This window comes from Hemiscyllium ocellatum, chromosome 26 (genome assembly GCF_020745735.1).
Source record: "Hemiscyllium ocellatum isolate sHemOce1 chromosome 26, sHemOce1.pat.X.cur, whole genome shotgun sequence".
NCBI classification, from domain to species: Eukaryota; Metazoa; Chordata; class Chondrichthyes; order Orectolobiformes; family Hemiscylliidae; genus Hemiscyllium; species Hemiscyllium ocellatum.
The window spans coordinates 50,258,352-50,276,957 of record NC_083426.1 but is presented as its reverse complement, the minus strand read 5'-3'; the positions used below and the strand labels follow the sequence as shown (position 1 = coordinate 50,276,957).

Genomic DNA, 18,606 nt, shown 5'->3' with positions numbered 1-18,606 from the left:
ACAACAGAAGTGAGACTCATCGGCCTATAGTTACTAGGGTTATCCCTACTCCCCTTCTTGAACAAGGGAACCACATTTGCTATCCTCCAGTCTTCTGGCACTATTCCTGTAGACAACGAGGACATAAAAATCAAGGCCAATGGCTCTGCAATCTCTTCCCTTGCTTCCCAGAGAATCCTAGGATAAATGCCATCAGGCCCAGGGGACTTATCTATTTTCACCCTTTCCAGAATTTCCAACACCTCTTCCCTACATACCTCAAAGCCATTCTAATTAATTGTGACTCAATATTTACATCGGCAACAATGTCCTGTTCCTGAGTGAATACTGATGAAAAGTATTCATTCAGTGTCTCCCCAATCTCTTCAGCCTCCACACACAACTTCCCACTACTATCCTTGACTGGACCCATTCCTACCCTAGTCATTCTTTTATTCCTGACATATCTATATAGAAAGCCTTTGGGTTTTCCCTAATCCTACCAATCAAGGACTTTTCATGTCCCCTCCTTGCTTAAATAAGTAATAACCAAAATTTAACAAAAGAAAAATATTGAGAAAAAAAAACTCAACCAACTACTAATCTAACCTACAACTAACCAAAGTGTATAATTAAGTCTCTTACATTATTCAAATAAGAGAAAAAAAACCCAACAGATAACACAGAAATTGGGTAGTGAGATACATGCTCGGAATGTGTTAACATCAAATGTAACAAAACCTGTATTCGTGCGGGATTCCTCTCCCAAGGGGCCTCGGACCAGCCAGGTTCGCCATCTCAATTAAATAAAAGCCCTTGTTAGGATAGCCAAAATATCTGTATTTATACAATTCAAGAAGGGCTGCCATATTTTATGAAATAATTCGGTCTTTCGTGCACCATATTTGTAAGGAAGTCAAGGGGAATACATTCCATCATTAATCTGTGCCAATTTGAACGTCCGGGGGGGCCCTCAGCCACCCAGTTTACCAAAATATTTTTCCTTGCACAGAAAGAGAATAGAAAATCATCTCTTCCTGTGCATATCCAGGGAGGGTAAGTCCGAAAAGCCCAAAAGGAGAGACATAGGTTCCACTTTAATTTCCGTTCCTAAAATTTCTGTCAGGGTACTTGCTACTTTAGTCCAGTATCTACAGATCTTATGATAAGTCCATAGGCAATGTACAAGAGTGCCCACCTCTATTTTACACTTGAGACACATTGGAGATGCTCCGGCCTTAAATTTTGCCAATCGATCCGGTGCTATATGGGACTTACCGAGTATCTTCAGCTGGATAGCCTGAGTTCTGTTACAGATGGTGATTCTTCTGGCGTTTTCCCAAATGTCATTCCACGTTTCTATAGAGATTTCTAGTCCCAAATCCTGATCCCATGTTTTAAGCAGATTGCCCATATCTCCTGATACTTCATCATGTAGTAAATGATAAATAGTACTGACGGAAGATACCCCTATTGGCCGTAGCAGTCTACGTTCTCTATCTGATTTATAAAGACTATCTAATGACATAGTCTTCTTCTGTATGTAATCTCGAATTTGGAAGTATCGAAAGAGGTCTCCATGAGGTAATCCGAATTTCTGACGCAGCTGTTCAAAAAACATCAGGACCCCTTCTTTAAATAGGTCCCCTAAACATGAGATACCCCTGAATCTCCAGAGTTTGAAAGTGACATCTGTAAACCCCGGTTGAAATCTCCATGCTCCCACTATCAGAGCATAGGGGGATGTTTTATGTGAGTCGCCCTCATTTTGCCGCATTATATTCCAAGCTTTAATTGTGTTTACTATTATAGGGCTTTTACAGTGATCTGTAATGATTTTCCTCTTGTCTGAAAATAAAAGGTTAATAAGTGGGCATTTTACTTGAGAAACCTCGATGTCCAGCCAGATTGATTGCGGGTCAGATAAGACCCAATCAGTTATGTAACATAATAGGGAACTTAACTGATATTTCCTAAAATCTGGAAAGTCCAATTCTCCCCTTGCCTGTGGAAGCTGTAGCTTCTTCAGCTTAATGAGGGGCTGTCTATGATTCCAGATAAAGGAACCCAACCAGCCATATAATTTACGTAATGCCAGCCTCACCAGGAGCATTCCCATAGGGTATAGGAGACGGGGCAGGACATTCATTTTAATTACTGCTATCCTACCCAGCCAGGAAATTGGAAGGTCTCCCCATCGCTGGAGGTCCTGCCTTATCCTTTCCTGTAAATGCACAAAGTTAGCCTTGTATAACTGACCAAATACTGGGGTAATAAAAATGCCTAAATATAAAAAACCCTCCAGGGACCACCGAGAGGGAAAATGGGATCCGTCCACTAAGTGGGGTATAGCAAGGCCACCCATTGGCATAGCCTCCGATTTTGAGAAATTAATTTTATAGCCTGAGAATGCACTAAATCTATTAATAACTTGGATTAAGCGAGGTACGGATATCAGAGGATTACTACGGAATAGAAGATCATCTGCATAAAGGGTAATTTTGTGTTTACCTGTACCAATCCTCGGGGCCGTTATATTAGGATCAGCCCGTATAGCTTCTGCTAGTGGTTCAATTATTAGCGTAAATAACAATGGTGAGAGAGGACATCTCTGATGGCAGCCCCTATCCACACTGAAGCTATCCAAGCCTAGTCCATTGGTAACTACAACTGCTTTGGGATCACGATACAATGTTGAGACCCATTTGGTAAACACCTTTCCAACGCCAAACCTTTCCAATGTGCAAAACAAACATGACCATTCAACTCTGTCGAATGCCTTTTCCGCGTCTAATGAGACTACTACTCCTGGTATCCTTCCCTGATGGCAGGCTTGAAGCATATTCAAAACCATTTTAATATTATTGGATGATCTACAGCCCTTAATAAAACCCGTCTGATCCTCCTTTATGATATGTGGCAATACCCTTTCTAGCGTCAATGCTAGCGTTTTAGAAAGGATTTTAGAATCTACATTTAGCAAGGATATTGGTTTATATGATGTACAGTCTTCTGGATCCTTTCATTTTTTTTTAAGGATAAGAGAGATATTTGCCTCTTTCAGCGAAGGCGGGAGACAGCCCTGACTGTATGCGTAGTTATACATGTCCATAAGTGGACCAGCCAATATTCCTGTAAATTCTTTATAGAATTCAGCTTGAAAACCATCTGGGCCCGGTGCCTTACCGCTCTGAAGTTGCCTGATTGCGTCAAGTATTTCTTGGACTGTTAAGGGAGCATTCAAGACCGATACCTGTTCTGGAGTTAGGTCCGGAAAGGTCAAATTTTTAAAAAATGATTGCATCCTCCTAATCCTGTCTTCACAATCCTGCGATTTATATAAATCAGAATAAAATTTTCTAAAGATTGCATTAATCCTTTTATGATCATGAGTCAAAATACCCATACTTCCCTTGACAGACGTGATAGTTTGAGGGGCCTTCTTTTTCCTTTGCAAGAAATGCTAAGTATCTACCAGGTTTATCGCCAAACTCATATAACCTTTGTTTTGCAAAAAATATTTCCCTCTTAGCCGTTTGGGTAAGCGTGGTGTTTAGAGCTGTCCTAAGGGCTGTAATCCTTTGCAATTTGATAATAGAAGGTCAGTCAGCGTATGCTGTTTCAGCCACTTTTCAACAAGCTTCGAGCAGGCGCTGTTGCTCTCCCTTCAGTTTTTTCTGGGTTGCTGAGCAGGAGATGATCAAACCTCATGCGTAAGCTTTGATGGTCTCCCACACCATTGATGGGTTGCTAGCCGTACCTAAATTAATTTCTAAAAAAGTTTTAAATTCTTGAGAGAAGTACTTTACAAATTTACTATCTTTCATCAGGAAGGGGTCCATACGCCAATGCCGGGGGGATGTCTCATTGTTCCTCACCTTGGTTTCCATATATACAGCAACGTGATTGGAAATTGCTATACTACCTATTTTACAGGATGATATGGAAATTTTTTTAAAAATCGAGGGGGCAAAAAACACATCAATTCTGGTATGACATTTATGTGGATTGGAATAAAAAGAAAAATCTCTGCCCTGTGGATGAAGACATCTCCATACATCTACTAATCCTAATTCTTTGTTCAAATCCACCAATTGTCTAGATCTGGGAGATACTCCTGCAGTACTCTTGGAAATCCTATCTATTTCCAGATCCATAATACAATTATAGGGGGAGACTTTAATTGTATGACAAGCACCAAGAGCCATCAATTTTGAGATAGCTTCCGTTATAAATTTAAAAGGATGTGCCGGGGGGCAATACAAATTTAAAATCCCATATTCCTCTCCATTTATAAGGGCTTTAATCAGAATATATCGTCCAAATTCGTCTTTTATCTGATTTAGAATTTTGAAAGGGAAATTCTTCCGAATAAGAGTAACAACTCCCCCACATTTTGAGCTAAAAGAAGAAAAAAAGGCCTGATCAAATCCACCCTGTCATAATTTCAAGCGTTCTTTATCCAACAGGTGTGTCTCTTGTAGGAAAGCTATATCAACCCTTCCTTTCTTGAGATTTGATAATATTTTCTTCCTTTTGACTGGCAAATTACTCTCCTTGACATTCCAGGTGCACCACTTAACCGACTGATCAACCATAATCGTCCGGGCAAATCCGAGCCCCCTCGGGAGGGGAAACCCTATCGAGAACATCTCGAGCAGAGAACATATAAAATTCACAAAAATAAAGGCTCTCTAATACACTCACAACAGTATAATAAAAAACTATTTCTAAATAAAAAATATAAAAAAATTTAAATGGAGATTTTCCCCCTTGTTCCCAGGGGTATCACTTCCTTTCCAAAGGTCCATCATATCCTCTCCCAACCAGTGCCCCACCCTTGACCCAGGCACCCCTCAATAGGATGAGGAGAATTCAAATATACTACAGAGCTAGAGTTAACAGTGAGCACCCTACCCACACCCCCCCCTACCCACACCAACACCTGGATATATTTGGCAATGTTAATACCATGTATAAACATATATAACTATAAAATTACAACCTCTAAAGTAATAATTAAATATAATAATATAAAATAACAAGGGAAAACAACCCCGCTTCTAGAGACAGAGATAAAATAGAATAAGGTAACCACCTCCCCTCACCAACATTAACTAGACCCCCCGGCCTATATATAAAAAAAAATATATATATATATATATAGGGAGAAAATCATTAAGTAGAGAACAAATAAATAAATCCCTCTCCCCACCCCCAAGATAATATTAAACAGTAAGGTTGAAAAAAAAAAGGGGGAGGTGATATAAACCAGAGTGGTGAGAGGGGAGTGGGGAAGGCAAATCAACATCAATCATCTTTAAGAGAGTCCAAAAATTCCTTAGCCTTTTCCAGCGATCCAAAGTTATACATGGATCCTTAATGGTTACAGCGCAGCGTCGCTGGGTAGCGTAAGGGGTACTGAATATTTAAGACCCTTAAACACTTCTTCACCTCATCGAATGCCTTCCTCTTTCGGACCAGAGCTGGGGAAAAGTCCTGGAATAACATGATCTTGGATTCTTTATAGATCATGGCTTGGGGATCTTTTCCAAGATTTCTAGAGGCTTCTAGGAGTATCTGCCTCTCCTTATACTCTGCAGCCAGAACAGGACCGGGTGGGGGCGCTGGTTTGAGCTGGGCCCGCAGATTGCAACCCGGTAGGCCCATTCCACCCTTACCTGGCCTGATCCAGCCTCCAGATTTAACAGCTGTGGAAGCCACTGTTCAAGGAACGCTGTAAGCTGGCCTTCCTCTTTCCATTTGGGAAGGCCCAGCAAATGAATATTTTTTCGAATGTGGTTCTCTAAGGTCTGGACTCTGATCCATGGCCGATTGCGCTGTAATTTCGGAGGTCGCGGCCTTTGGCTCCGCCCCTCCAACTCGGCGCTCGATTTCCTTAATGTCTCGGTCGTGCTTTTGCAGCACGGCCGAGAGCGAGTCCCATTGACTTCGGGATTCTTCAATAAAAACATCAATCTTCGCATCCAGTTTGGAGATGATTTCCATAAGGCTTGCCACTGTAGGTAAGGCTGCAGACACCTCTGCTGCAGCTAGGGAGGTTGGGGGAGGGGGTTCCTGCCTGCTGAGAGCTGCGGGCTCCCTTCCATGTAGTCATTTTTACTGAAGATTAAATTGTTTAAATTCAATACTAAACAACTAATTACAATAAGTAAAAACTATTTTAAATGATTTGGTGAGTGTGGTGGGGGTGGGTGACCCACTTTGCCCAAGTTTTGTGAGGAGCACTGTAGACTCAGCCTTGCTGGGTCGCCGCCATCTTGGATCCCCCCCCAGTCCTTTGCCGTTTAAGCAGATTTGTGCAATTTGCTCCTGACAGCCTGGAATGTTGCTGTAGTATTATTTCCTGCTGCTAAAATACCAAGATACTTCTGAACAAAACACTTAAAAATCTGCAATTTGCAGAATTAGATCTGCAAATCTCCTCCAGAAATACGAAGAATGCTTAAGGAATATTTGAAGATTTGGCCTCTATCTCAATGAATTTAATTTACACAAAAAGTGAGTTCATTTGTAAAAGTCATGAATTTTTAAGCAATATCCAGTGATCGATTGAATTAAATAAAAACTCTGTAAACATGCTTTTTTTTACGTTTTATGTTCAGTGTGGCTTCCTTTATTTACGATCAGATGAGTTTTCCAAACAATCAGTTAACCGAACAAAATACTCCCCATCTATCTTGTTCGGACAATTGAGGTTGTTCTGTACTTTCAAATATGAAACTATTTGCATGCAACCTTTTTTTTTAAATGTGCCTTCAAATTTGCTGCAGAACAAGATTAGGGCAGCAAAATGACATGAAGTTTTATAAACTTCAGACCTATCAAACCGTTTATTTTCAAGCAAAAAGAAGTATGTTAAACTCTGCTCCAATTAGAAAACTGAACAGCAGCATCCAGAAAGAAAGATAACACCACCTGGTGCAAGAGGGCTGAAAGACAAGGTTATAGGAAAGAAGGCATATTGGTACAGTCCATACGACGTAAATTCTCGTTACTTTTGAACTATTACAATGTACAACATAAATCATGACAGAACGCTGAAGCTCAACACAGGGTGCACTCAAAGTTATAAGACCTCTAATGCAGAGAATGCCTATAATTTTGGCTGTTGATTAATTTTCATGGAATAAACACTGATGGCGGATTTACAGGTCAATCTGCAACTCACTCAATACAGCAACCCAGCGACCAAGACCTGCCTACACATTCTGACACAGAACAGCAAAATTCAAACGGAAATGCTGATAAGGGCAGGGAAGTGGTTAAAAAGGCGAGGATTTTTTCAATCAGAAATACTGGGACACAGAAAGCCTACACTGTTTTTGGCGATCCCTTGACTCAACAATGGCCAGTTCTCAGGGTCACTAGTTTCTAGTGTGGATATTCATGTGACCAAGTAGGCCGATTCCTGATCAGCTGATCTTTGGGCACATGGGGCTGGATCCCACAACCTCAAGGGATGATCTGAGCACAGCAATTTCTCTGGCACACTTCAACTGTTGCTGATGTATTGTTCAGGTCACACTGCAGTACAAGAATGTGGTGACAACTGTTCAGTACAACAGAACTTATACTGATTTGACAGTTTGTTGTGAAACATTCGCTGTCATAAATGTAGAAGGCTGAGCTGATCCTCTGACGAATCCAATCAATGCTGTCGGAAGAAAGAGGAGGAGTAGGCCACCTCGTCCATCACGTCTGCTCCACCATTCAATAAGATATATCATTTTGAGAGAGGCAGTTGCCAAGTTCTGGGAAGCAGTCAATATCTTTCACAGTCTCTCCTTCAACATGTATATGGGGTATGGGGCATTTGACTGGCCAAATATGGTTCGAAAGGTGGAGTATTGTTTTGGCAACATTCAAGGACAAGGCATAATTGAAGTACAGTTTGTTAATCTGGTGTAGAATGGACAATAATACTGCAGGCATCGTCATACTTTTGATCACATCCGTCTATGGTGCTCAGTTTTTGCAAACGACTGCGGTTAAAGAGGTTTTCATCTGGACAGTATTTAATAGTGACACTAGAAGGATGCTGATCTTTGAAGAGCTTAATAGTCACTAACAAATAAAACTAATACTATTTGCAATCTATCACGTGTGCGTTCTTGACCCCCAATCCAGATCAGATCCAGTCAGTTTTGGATCTCCTAGACAGCCACAGTCATATCATCATAAAGTAACTACAGAATTGTGAATAAGTTTCTTTGGAGCACAATCCACAGTGCCTTGCAAATAACGGAGTCAAATGCTTCAGTTGGGTTGGTTAATGGTGATCCATTAATGAGGAGTTGATGGCAGTGTTCTTAACATTTTTCACAGATTTCCCTGGCAACTAAGATCACATCAGAAGTTTATTTGAAATATCTAAAGTGACACTGTTGATCTGGGAGGATTTTCTTAGCCGTACGAAGCAGGCAATTTAGGAAAATGCAATTTTCACGCTATAGGACAAGAGGGAAATAACTCAATAAAGGTTTCACATCAGGATTTGTCTGTTTTCTTGAAGGTAGTTCCAAGTTTTGCACTCTTGAAATCAGATGGGAGTTCATTTTCTTTCCAAATCTATAGTCTGGGTTGATGGATTCTCAGTGCGATAAAACTCTGCCACCTTGGAGGACCCTCAGAGCTTTGGAACACAATCAGGGCTGTAAGGCTTGGGATTTTTCATCTGTTTGATTGCTTGTTGCAGCTCCCCCACTGACAGTGGTTCACCCATGGACTGCAGGATACTAGGATATAGCAGGATACTAGGAGATAGCATGGACAGTACCAGCTACCGCTGAGGACACACAATTGACATATTGTTCAAAGTGTTCTTCCCAATGGATGGCAATGTCATCCTTTAGAAGACAGACACTACCCTGTCAGCAAAGAGGATTTTATCCATTTGATCTTGGTAACGTTAAAATCATTTTCCACATCATGATGGTCAACATACTGTAGGACCTCTTGGGCTCTCTCTTTCACCACGTCTTTCATTTTCTGGATTGATTTTCTGGCATCAGCCCCAAGAAGGTTGCTGTCCTTTGCACATTTGTGTTCTATGTGGTCATGTATTTCAAAGTCATCTTCACTAAATCAGTCCTGATGGTGACGATACTCAAACTATGAGAATTGGACTCGAGTCAGCTGATTCGATTTGATCCATTTGATCCTGGTTAGGGTGGGAAGATTTTCCACAGTGATCGTGGGCTTCACTTGAATTCTTCTCTCCATATGGGCTGAGACATCAATCCTTTTCCTCTTGAGGCATCTCTTGTTTTTTTACACCTGCTGTACCATCATTCCACTTTGGCTCCGCACCACCAATTATTTTGTCATTTTCTCTCAGCTGTATTCATCCTAGCACTGACCTTCCCTTTCTTTCTTTGTCTGGCCTCCTCCTTTCACTTACTTTTCTCAATTCTGGTGATGGACCATCAAACTAAAATGGTAATCGTTTCTCTCTCCTGCTGCGTATTTCCAGCATTGTATGTATTTCAGCATCTGCTGTATCTTGCTTTTCTGTGACTAAGATGCCCAGGGGACTGGTCTCATCCACAGTAGTTGGGTGCTGTTTTTAGACTGGTCTTAGAAATCCAGGTCAGGCCTGAGCGAAGAGTCATTGTAGGTAGTTCTACCATTAAATAAATGATTTAAGAATTCTATTGCACTATCTTTAAGCTACAGAATGAAAAGTGGAAGGAGTTTATTTTTTAGCCTACAAAACAGTGATTTGCCTTCTCTGTTTTTTGAAGCATACTTTGTTGTTGGTAGATTTTTTTGATGTGAAATATTTTTTAATTGTTGCAAACATTCCATTATTTATCTGAACCAACCTGCACTGTAAATACATAAAGATTTTGTGCTGCCGGCCTGGCAGCTCAAGGTATCGTGGAATGCAACCACCAATATTCTGTTCTTCTAACTCCAGCTCTCGAGCACCCCCCAGATTTAAATTGTTGCACCATAGGCAGCTCTGGGCTTCAATCCTAAAGCTCTCCTCCTCTCTGACACTCATTAAAAGTTGCCTCTTTGACCAAGTTTTTAGTGATTTTCCTCATTCACCTTAGATGGGACAGCATCACATTTTGTTTTATAATGCTTCTGAGAATTGCACAGACATTTGGTTCCATTAATGGCACTATAAAATACTGTTGGAAAACGTTTATTTCCATAGATTACTTAATAGACCTTGAATAAAGAATTGACTCCAAAACGAACGCAAGAATTACCTAACTGTTCAGTGACACTTACCCAACCTTGGTCTAGTCCTGGGACTCTGCATCTGTGTACGGATTTCAGGTCTCAGGTGAAATTTCTTGGCTTCATCCACCAGATCTCGGCACTGAAGGCTATACCGAATCAGGGGCTGGATAAAGACATAAAAATCTCAACTAACACTGTTCATTTCCACTTTCACTCCATCACTCTGCAGAACAAACTAGAATCAGCATAAACCAAATTAATGTGGAAAATTGAAACCTTGGATCGACTGATACCACCTGCTGGTAAAAGGGCAAATTAATAATTTCAAAGCACAACACTGATTTGTCAATTGAAATGCCCCGGGAAGCAAGTCATTAAACAGATTCCTTCATCTCATTTATTACAGGAATCAGACTTGACTAGATAATTACAGGAAACTACCCCACCCACATTTCAAGAGAAACACCTCATTATATCATTTAAAACAAAACCCAGGAACTAACAAAAACTCCTAAAAACTTCTTTGAAAATAAGACAGCCACAGAAAAAAGCCTTTTCTTAAGACTGAATATACTGGTCATCAATACTTTACTCCTGATCTGAAGCCCCTGAACGGTCTGTCTTTCCCACAGTGTAACGTGGTTTCGCCTCTCTGCTTTTGTCAACCTATAGGCATTCAGTGGCTCATCACGGACTCCTCCTACTCACACACACAGTTCCATCCCGAATCATTCTTTTTCAACTTTGAGGAACACAATTTTAAAAGGAACACATTGGCTAAGATAGCGGCAAAGTAGCAGTGCTGCGTGTAAGACTGGAACAAGGATAGCTTCACATATCCTATAAAGAGCATTTGCAGTAATTTGCTCCTCTTTTCATTATTGCTAATTCTTAAACTATCAAAATGGCATTGAGTTATTGCAACAAATGGAAGCTTTTCACTATTTTATTGTATTTCACAGTAAAATCTATAATAATACACCATTAATTCAAATATTTTTACCTCTGTTTCATTAATGCCATTCTGGGTCAGTCTAAATGAAGGAAAAACACAAATGCTGCGCAGTTAGGGAAGATTTTCACTGCTCTATACAAGGCTTTGAATGTTAGATTTAGTCCTATGCTGTTACCCAGTATCTATTCTCCTGGTTTTCCATCTTGTTATTATATCCCTACTCTCCCTCTTTCCGCCCCCACCCAAAAGAAAAAGAGGAATTTTCTAGGTTTGGAGACACAGAAATACATGTGGATTTCCGCAAGTCAAGTACCTGACTGACCCAAAATAGGCTTCCAGTTGGCATGAGATGCATTTTCAATGTTTGCCAGCTACACAATCACAGTCCACAATCATACCCCTGTTAACTTGCTGTTACAGTCCTATGTACTTAGACAGTATAGAACTTGCTAGCACCAAGGATGACCTTGGCCTGATTCTTCTCCAAAGTTAGATTACTTCACTGGTCAACCAAACATTTTTATAGATCCTGACGGGCAGAAAACTCACACCTTGGTTTTTACTCTCAAAACTTGCTTTGAACTGCTCAGAGCCTGATTGATTTTAAGCTAACATGTTCAGAAGGTCACCCTGGAGAATTTCTATTTGATGAATATGTAAAATCAGACTCCTTGTCCAGTCACATAGATTAGACTATAAGAGTGGATTATGTTTACAGAATGTGATTAGCCTGGACTTTGTACATTGTGTGCTTGTTTTCATTCAAAGAACATTCTAGGAATCAAAGATCTCATCAGAACGAAGAAGTTGAAAGTAAATCCTGGTGAAGAAAAAGTACTGGAAAAATCCCCCAAAACGGATACATTTTGGTTTCAGAAGATGTGTTTACAGAGATCGTGAATTCAACAGCTTTGATTTCAAGTATTCTCGATTCCAGAATGCTCTTCTTGAAATCAAACGATTTTGCGATTCAAGAATGTGGGACAGAGAAAACAAACTACACTTAGCCTGACAATAGTGGAAGGAACAATGTTGGAATTTGTCATTGGGGAGTAGTATTGAGGCACTTAATCATGCTTGACAAACATATTAAAGAGTATATGTGGGTGTTCGATAAGGTGTCACATAGAAAATTACACAAGATTAGGGATCATGGGATTCAGAGTGATATTAGTATTTATTCTGGACCAGTTAATGGACGAAAACAGCAGTGCAGACAAAACAAGGCATAGCTAGTGGAGTTCCACAAGAATCATCTATATACAATGCCTATTAATGAATCAGGGAAGGAATAATAGAGTTATAATGGCTCAAAAGGAGGCCATTCAGCCCACGGAGTCCATGCTGAGGTACATCTAAATTTACTGATAGTACAAGGAGAGGTGGGAAAGTAAGTTGTGAAAAAAGAGACACTTTGGGCAGTAAGATGACAGAGATACTGTAGTTTGAGGAAATTATTTAAATCTATTAATAAAAGTATCATAAGAGGGATCAAATTATCCATTTTGGTAGGAAGAATAGAAAAGCAAAATGCTTATTAAAAAGCAAGAGATCAATAAATGTTGTATGTGAATCACATAAACTTTATATTAATGTACAGCAAGCAATAGGAAGACAGGTGTTTTTTATATATCCACTCTGACACAGGCATGGAGTGACAGACTGAGCCCTGGGTCCGGCCTGTGTCCCCGAGCTGCTTACAGGGCCCCTCGCCCCGGCCTTTCCCCATGGTGCTGCCAGAGCCTGAACGCCAGGTCCTCTCCATCCACAGTTACGTCATCCACCACTTTGTGTCGGGGGATGGAGCCTTAGTTAGGGAGGGATATGTTTTACAATGGAGGTGGTGAGGGAGGGGGATGTTTTTACTGGAAGTGTGGGGAGGGAGGGCTTTAGAGTCATAGAGATGTACAGCACGGAAACAGACCCTTCGGTCCAACCTGTCCATGCCGACCGGATATCTCAACCCAATCTAGTCCCACCTGCCAGCACCCGGCCCATATCCCTCCAAACCCTTCCTATTCATATACCCATCCAAATGCCTCTTAAATGTTGCAATTGTACCAGCCTCCACCACATCTTCTGGCAGCTCATTCCATACACTTACCAGCCTCTGTGTGAAACAGTTGCCCCTTAGGTCTCTTTTATATCTTTCCCTTCTCACCCTAAACCTATGCTCTCTAGTTCTGGACTCCCCCACCCCAGGGAAAATACTTTGCCTATTTTCTCTATCCATGCCCCTCATAATTTTGTAAACCTCTAAGGTCACCTTTCAGCCTCCGACGCTCCAGGGAAAACAGCCCCAGCCTGTTCAGCCTCTCCCTGTAGCTCAAATCCTCCAACACTGGCAACATCCTTGTAAATCTTTTCTGAATCCTTTCAGGTTTCACAACATCTTTCCGATAGGAAGACCAGAATTGCACGCAGTATTCCAACAGTGGCCTAACCAATGTCCTGTACAGCCACAACATGACCTTCCAACTTCTGCACTCAATACTCTGACCAATAAAAGAAAGCATACCAAACACCTTCTTCATTATCCTATCTATCAGCGACTCCACTTTCAAAGAGCTATGAACTTGCACTCCAAGGTCTCTTTGTTCAGCAACACTCCCTAGGACCTTACCATTAAAGTGTATAAGTCCTGCTAAGATTTGCTTTCCCAAACTGCAGCACCTTGCCCTTATCTGAATTAATCTCCATCTGCCACTTCTCAGCCCATCGGCCCAACTGATCAAGATCCTGTTGTAATCTGAGGTAATCCTTTTCACTGTCCACTACTCCTCCAATTTTGTCATCATCTGCAAACTTACTATCTCTTATGCTCGCATCCAAATCATTTATGTAAATGATAAAAAGTAGGGGACCCAGCACCAATCCTTGTGGCACTCCACTGGTCACAGGTCTCCAGTCTGAAAAACAACCCTCCACCCACCACCCTCTGTCTTCTACCTTTGAGCCAGTTCTGTATCCAAATGGCTAGTTCTCCTTGTATTCCATGAGATCTCACTTTGCTAACCAGTCTCCCATGTGGAACCTTGTCGAACGCCTTACTGAAGTCCATACAGGTCACATCTACCGCTCTGCCCTCATCAATCTTTTTCATTACTTCTTCCAAAACCTCAATCAAGTTTTTGTGACATGATTTCCCACGCACAAAGCCATGATGACTATCCATAATCAGTCCTCGTCTTTCCAAATACATGTACGTCCTGTCCCTCATGATTCCTCCAACAACTTGCCCACCACCGAGGTCAGGCTCACTGGTCTATAGTTCCCTGGCTTGTCCTTACCGCCCTTCTTAAACAGTGGCACCGCATTAGCCAACCTCCAGTCTTTCAGCACCTCACCTGTGACTATCGATAATACAAATATCTCAGCAAGAGACCCAGCAACCACTTCTCTAGCTTCCCACAGAATTCTTGGGTACACCTGATCAGGTCCTGGGGACTTATCCACCTTTAACTGTTTCAAACATCCAGCACTTCCTCCTCTGTAATCAGGACATTTTGCAAGATGTCACCATCTATTTCCCTACAGTCTATATCTTCCATATCCTTTTCCACAGTAAATCCTGATGCAAAATATTCATTTAGTATCTCCCCCATTTCCTGCGGCTCCACACAAAGGCCACCTTGCTGATCTTCGAGGGGCCCTATTCTCTATCACCCTCACCTTAACCTCCTTCCACCTATCGCATTCCCAACACCCCTCCCCCAAGTCCCTCCTCCCTACCTTTTATTTTAGCCTGCTTGGCACACCTTCCTCATTCCTGAAGAAGGGCTCATGCCCAAAACGTCGATTCTCCTGCTCCTTGGATGCTACCTGACCTGCTGCATTTTTCCAGCAACACATTTTCAGCCCTATTCTCTTCCTAGTTACCCTTTATCCTTAAACGTATTTGAAAAAACCCTTTGGATTCTCCTTAACTCTATTTGCCAAAGCTATCTCATGTCTCCTTTTTGCCCTCCTGATTTCCCTCTTAAGTATACTCCTACTGCCTTTATACTCCAAGGATTCACTTGATCTATCTATCTACCTTACATATACTTGGGGGGTGGGGGGGGAGAGAGAATAGGTGATGAGGGAGGGAAAGGATTTTATGGGGGGGTGGGAGAAGAGGCACATTTTTATTGGGGGGTGGGTGGTGAGGGAGGGATACGTTTTTACTGCGGAGAGGGTGAGGGAGTGCGATATTTTTACTGGGGGGGGGGGGGAGGGATGGTGAGAGAGGGAAATGTTTTTTTTACTGGAGGGGTGGTGAGGGAAAAAGATGTTTTTACTGGTGGGGGAGGGAGAGATATGTTTTTACTGGGGGGAGGTTAAGGAACTCTGATTTCAAATCTCCGCTGCCTTATGGCCATACCCACTCGTGGGAAAGGCTTTGGGAGGAAACAGAATAAATCCGGAGCTGGAATCCCTCAGGCAGTCAGACGTTTTCTTCAACCTCGATCTGCTAACTCCTGCAACGACACTGGTGCCAAGCCGTATCGGCCCTTGCCTTTCCCTTGGACAACATTGGTGGCTTAGAGGGGGGAGACCTGCTGCATGGGCAACTGATGGTCTTTCATATAACCTTGCCCAGGCCTGTGCCCTGGAGAGGACACTCCAGCATCGCTTAACCGCAATGGCACAACAGGGAAAGCATCACACTACTGGTTATAAGCCTGCACTCGATTTGAGTAGAGCAAGGTTGCTTTCGACAGAGGGACAGGCCATCGTTCCTCATTGGACAACTACTACCTGCCTCAATCTGGGCAGCTTCCAGCCCACTAGGTGTTGACTTGCCAAAATCACTGGGTACGTGGGGCTTAGGATACAAATAGCCTGAACTGCAGCCTGTAAACACTGCACCGAACATGACAGGAACACAAAGAAAGAAGCCAGCACTCAGACTGGGATGCTGGAATATACCAACCATGACCACTGGTATATCAGATGACCTTGGAGAGATCAGCAACATACACAAGACAGCAGTGATTAACAATGAACTGCTGAGACTCCAAGTGGACATCGCAATGCTCCAAGGGGGCCATGCCTCGCAGAATTAGGAAGCCTATGTGAGAGAGACTATACCTTCTTCTGGCAGGGGAAGGGCTCCGAAGAGCCGAGAAAGCATGGTGTCAGCTGTGCCGAGACTAACTCGCAGCTGAAGATAGTAGAGCCTAGCAAGAACTGGAGGGAGCAGATTTTCTCACTCCGATTCCACACAACCGATAGGCCTGTCAACCTTGTCAGCATCTGTGCCTCAACCCTCTACACAAGACGCAAAGGACAAGTTCTATGACCAGCTCTCAATGATTATACAGAGAATCCCAAGTCAGGAACAGTTGTTGCTACTTGTTGTCAGCACCCACTCTGGCGTTGAGGTCACCAAGTCCTGGCCATGCTGCCTGGGGCAGTATGGGATTGACAGTATGAATGACAATGGCTAACGACTGCTCGAGCTTTGCACGTTGCATGAACTGTGTGTCACCATCACCTACTCCCAGACCAAAGCTCAGTGCAAAGTGTCCTGGCAACAGCCCTGCATCAAACACTAATACCAGACACCGCCACCTGAGAAACGAGGTCATGACTCACTCGTTTCAGAGTGCCGACTGCGACACAAATCACTCTCGGTTTGCTGCAAGATCAGACTTTAGCCAAAGTAGATGCTCAATGCCCAGTCTCGAGCAGTGCGTCGATGCCAGTAAGACCCAACACCCAGACAAACCGGGAGAATTCATCAAGTCACTGGAAGAGGTGCTCCTTGCAGACCGTCCAGAAGGAGATGCTCAGCAGAGATGGGACTCTCTCAGGGACACGATCCACAGCACTGCATTCAAGGCCTTTGGAAAGAAACAGTGAAAGACACAGGACTGATTTGAAATGAGCTCAAGTAAGGTCACTATAGCCATCAAGGCAAAGCGTGTTGCACTACTAGAGCACAATCACAGCCCCACCCAGAAAACACTATAAGCGTGAAGAACAGCAAGAGGCAAGGCCCAGAAAAACAGCCTTGTGCAAATGATGACTGGCTACAACTATGCGAAAGCATTCAGTCATCATTTAACATAGGCACCATCTGTGGAGTGTACAAGGGGATCAAGACGACCATCGGTCCCACTGAAAACTATAACAGGCGAGATCATCAAAGTCAAAGGCAAGCAAGCAGATGGAGAGATGGGCGGGACATTACTCCTAAATCTACTCCAGAGAAAACAGCATCTCGGATAGCGTGGTCGACACAGTGGAATGCCTGCCTGTCATGGAGGAACTGGATGCATTGCCAACTGCGGAAGAGCTGAGTAAAGCAATTGACAGCCTGCCCACTGGGAAGGCACCAGGATTGGACGGCATCAAGCGTACAAAGGATGCCCTTCTAACTACCTGCACAAACTACTGCGCCGGTGCTGGAGAGAGGGAGCAAGACATGAGAGACTGCAACATTGTCACCCTATATAAGAACAAAGGAGACAGAAGCGACTGTAACAATTATAGGGGAATCTCTGTGCTGAGCATTGGTGGGAAGGTCTTCACCTACGTGGTCCTGAACAGACTGCAGAAAATCGCTGAAAGGATATATCTCGAGTCTCAGTGCGATTTCAGGTCAGGATGCTCCACAATGGACACGATCGCCCTTCGACAGCTACAAGAAAAACGCAGAGAGCAAAGACAACTTACTCTACGTCGTCTTTGTTGACTTCACGAAGGCTTTCAACCTTGTGAGTAGAGACAGCATGGTAAAATTCCTCACTGGGATTGGCTGTCCCCCAGGGCTGCTCAGGATAATTCAGTCATTCCACACAGACATGAAAGGTGTCGTTCAGTTTCTCATTCTTCTTCATCATTCGCAGTGGTGTGAAAGAGGGCTGTGCGCTTGCCTCCACCTTGTTCAGTATCTTCTGTGCAGTCATGCTGAAGCACGCCTTTGGAACATCAACTGATGGTGTCTACCTTCACCAGATCAGACATGAAGCTGTTCAGTCTGTCCCAGCTGAGGCTGGAAGCCTCATTTCGGCGGACTCATCAGGGACACGTTTGCAGACAACGCTGCATGGGCAACACACTCAGAAAAGCAACTGCAATGCCTCATGGACAGCTTCTTAAGAGCCTGCCAGGACTTCAACTTGACCATCAGCCTGAACACGACTAACATGTTGGGACAAGGCGATAAGCAACCCCCTGCCATTACCAACAACAATTACTAGCTGGAGGTAGTCCATGAGTTTACATACCTTGGTTCCACCATTACGGACAGTCTCTCCCTAAACTCTAAGATCAACAGATGGATCGGACGAGGAGCCTCAATATTCATTAGGCTGACAAAGTGTATCTAGGAGAATAGAAAGCTGACTACACAGACCCATGTTGCAGTCTATAGGGACTGTGTCCTCAGCACACTGTGTTACAGCAGCGAGACCTGGAGCCTCTATTCCAGATAAGAGCGGCGTCTCCATACCTTCCACTTTCGC

The 18,606-nt window shown here is 42.9% G+C and overlaps 1 protein-coding gene across 6 annotated transcripts in view; it reads right to left on the bottom strand.

The window, feature by feature from the left end:
* The window catches only part of klhl12 (kelch-like family member 12), a 57,521-nt gene that overhangs the window by 24,867 nt on the left and 14,048 nt on the right, over window positions 1-18,606 (bottom strand). For all 6 annotated transcript variants that reach the window (XM_060845613.1, XM_060845609.1, XM_060845610.1 and 3 more), the window contains one exon: window positions 10,246-10,360. In XM_060845613.1, the coding sequence (XP_060701596.1) occupies window positions 10,246-10,360 (115 nt within the window). The remainder of the gene's footprint in view (window positions 1-10,245; window positions 10,361-18,606) is intronic.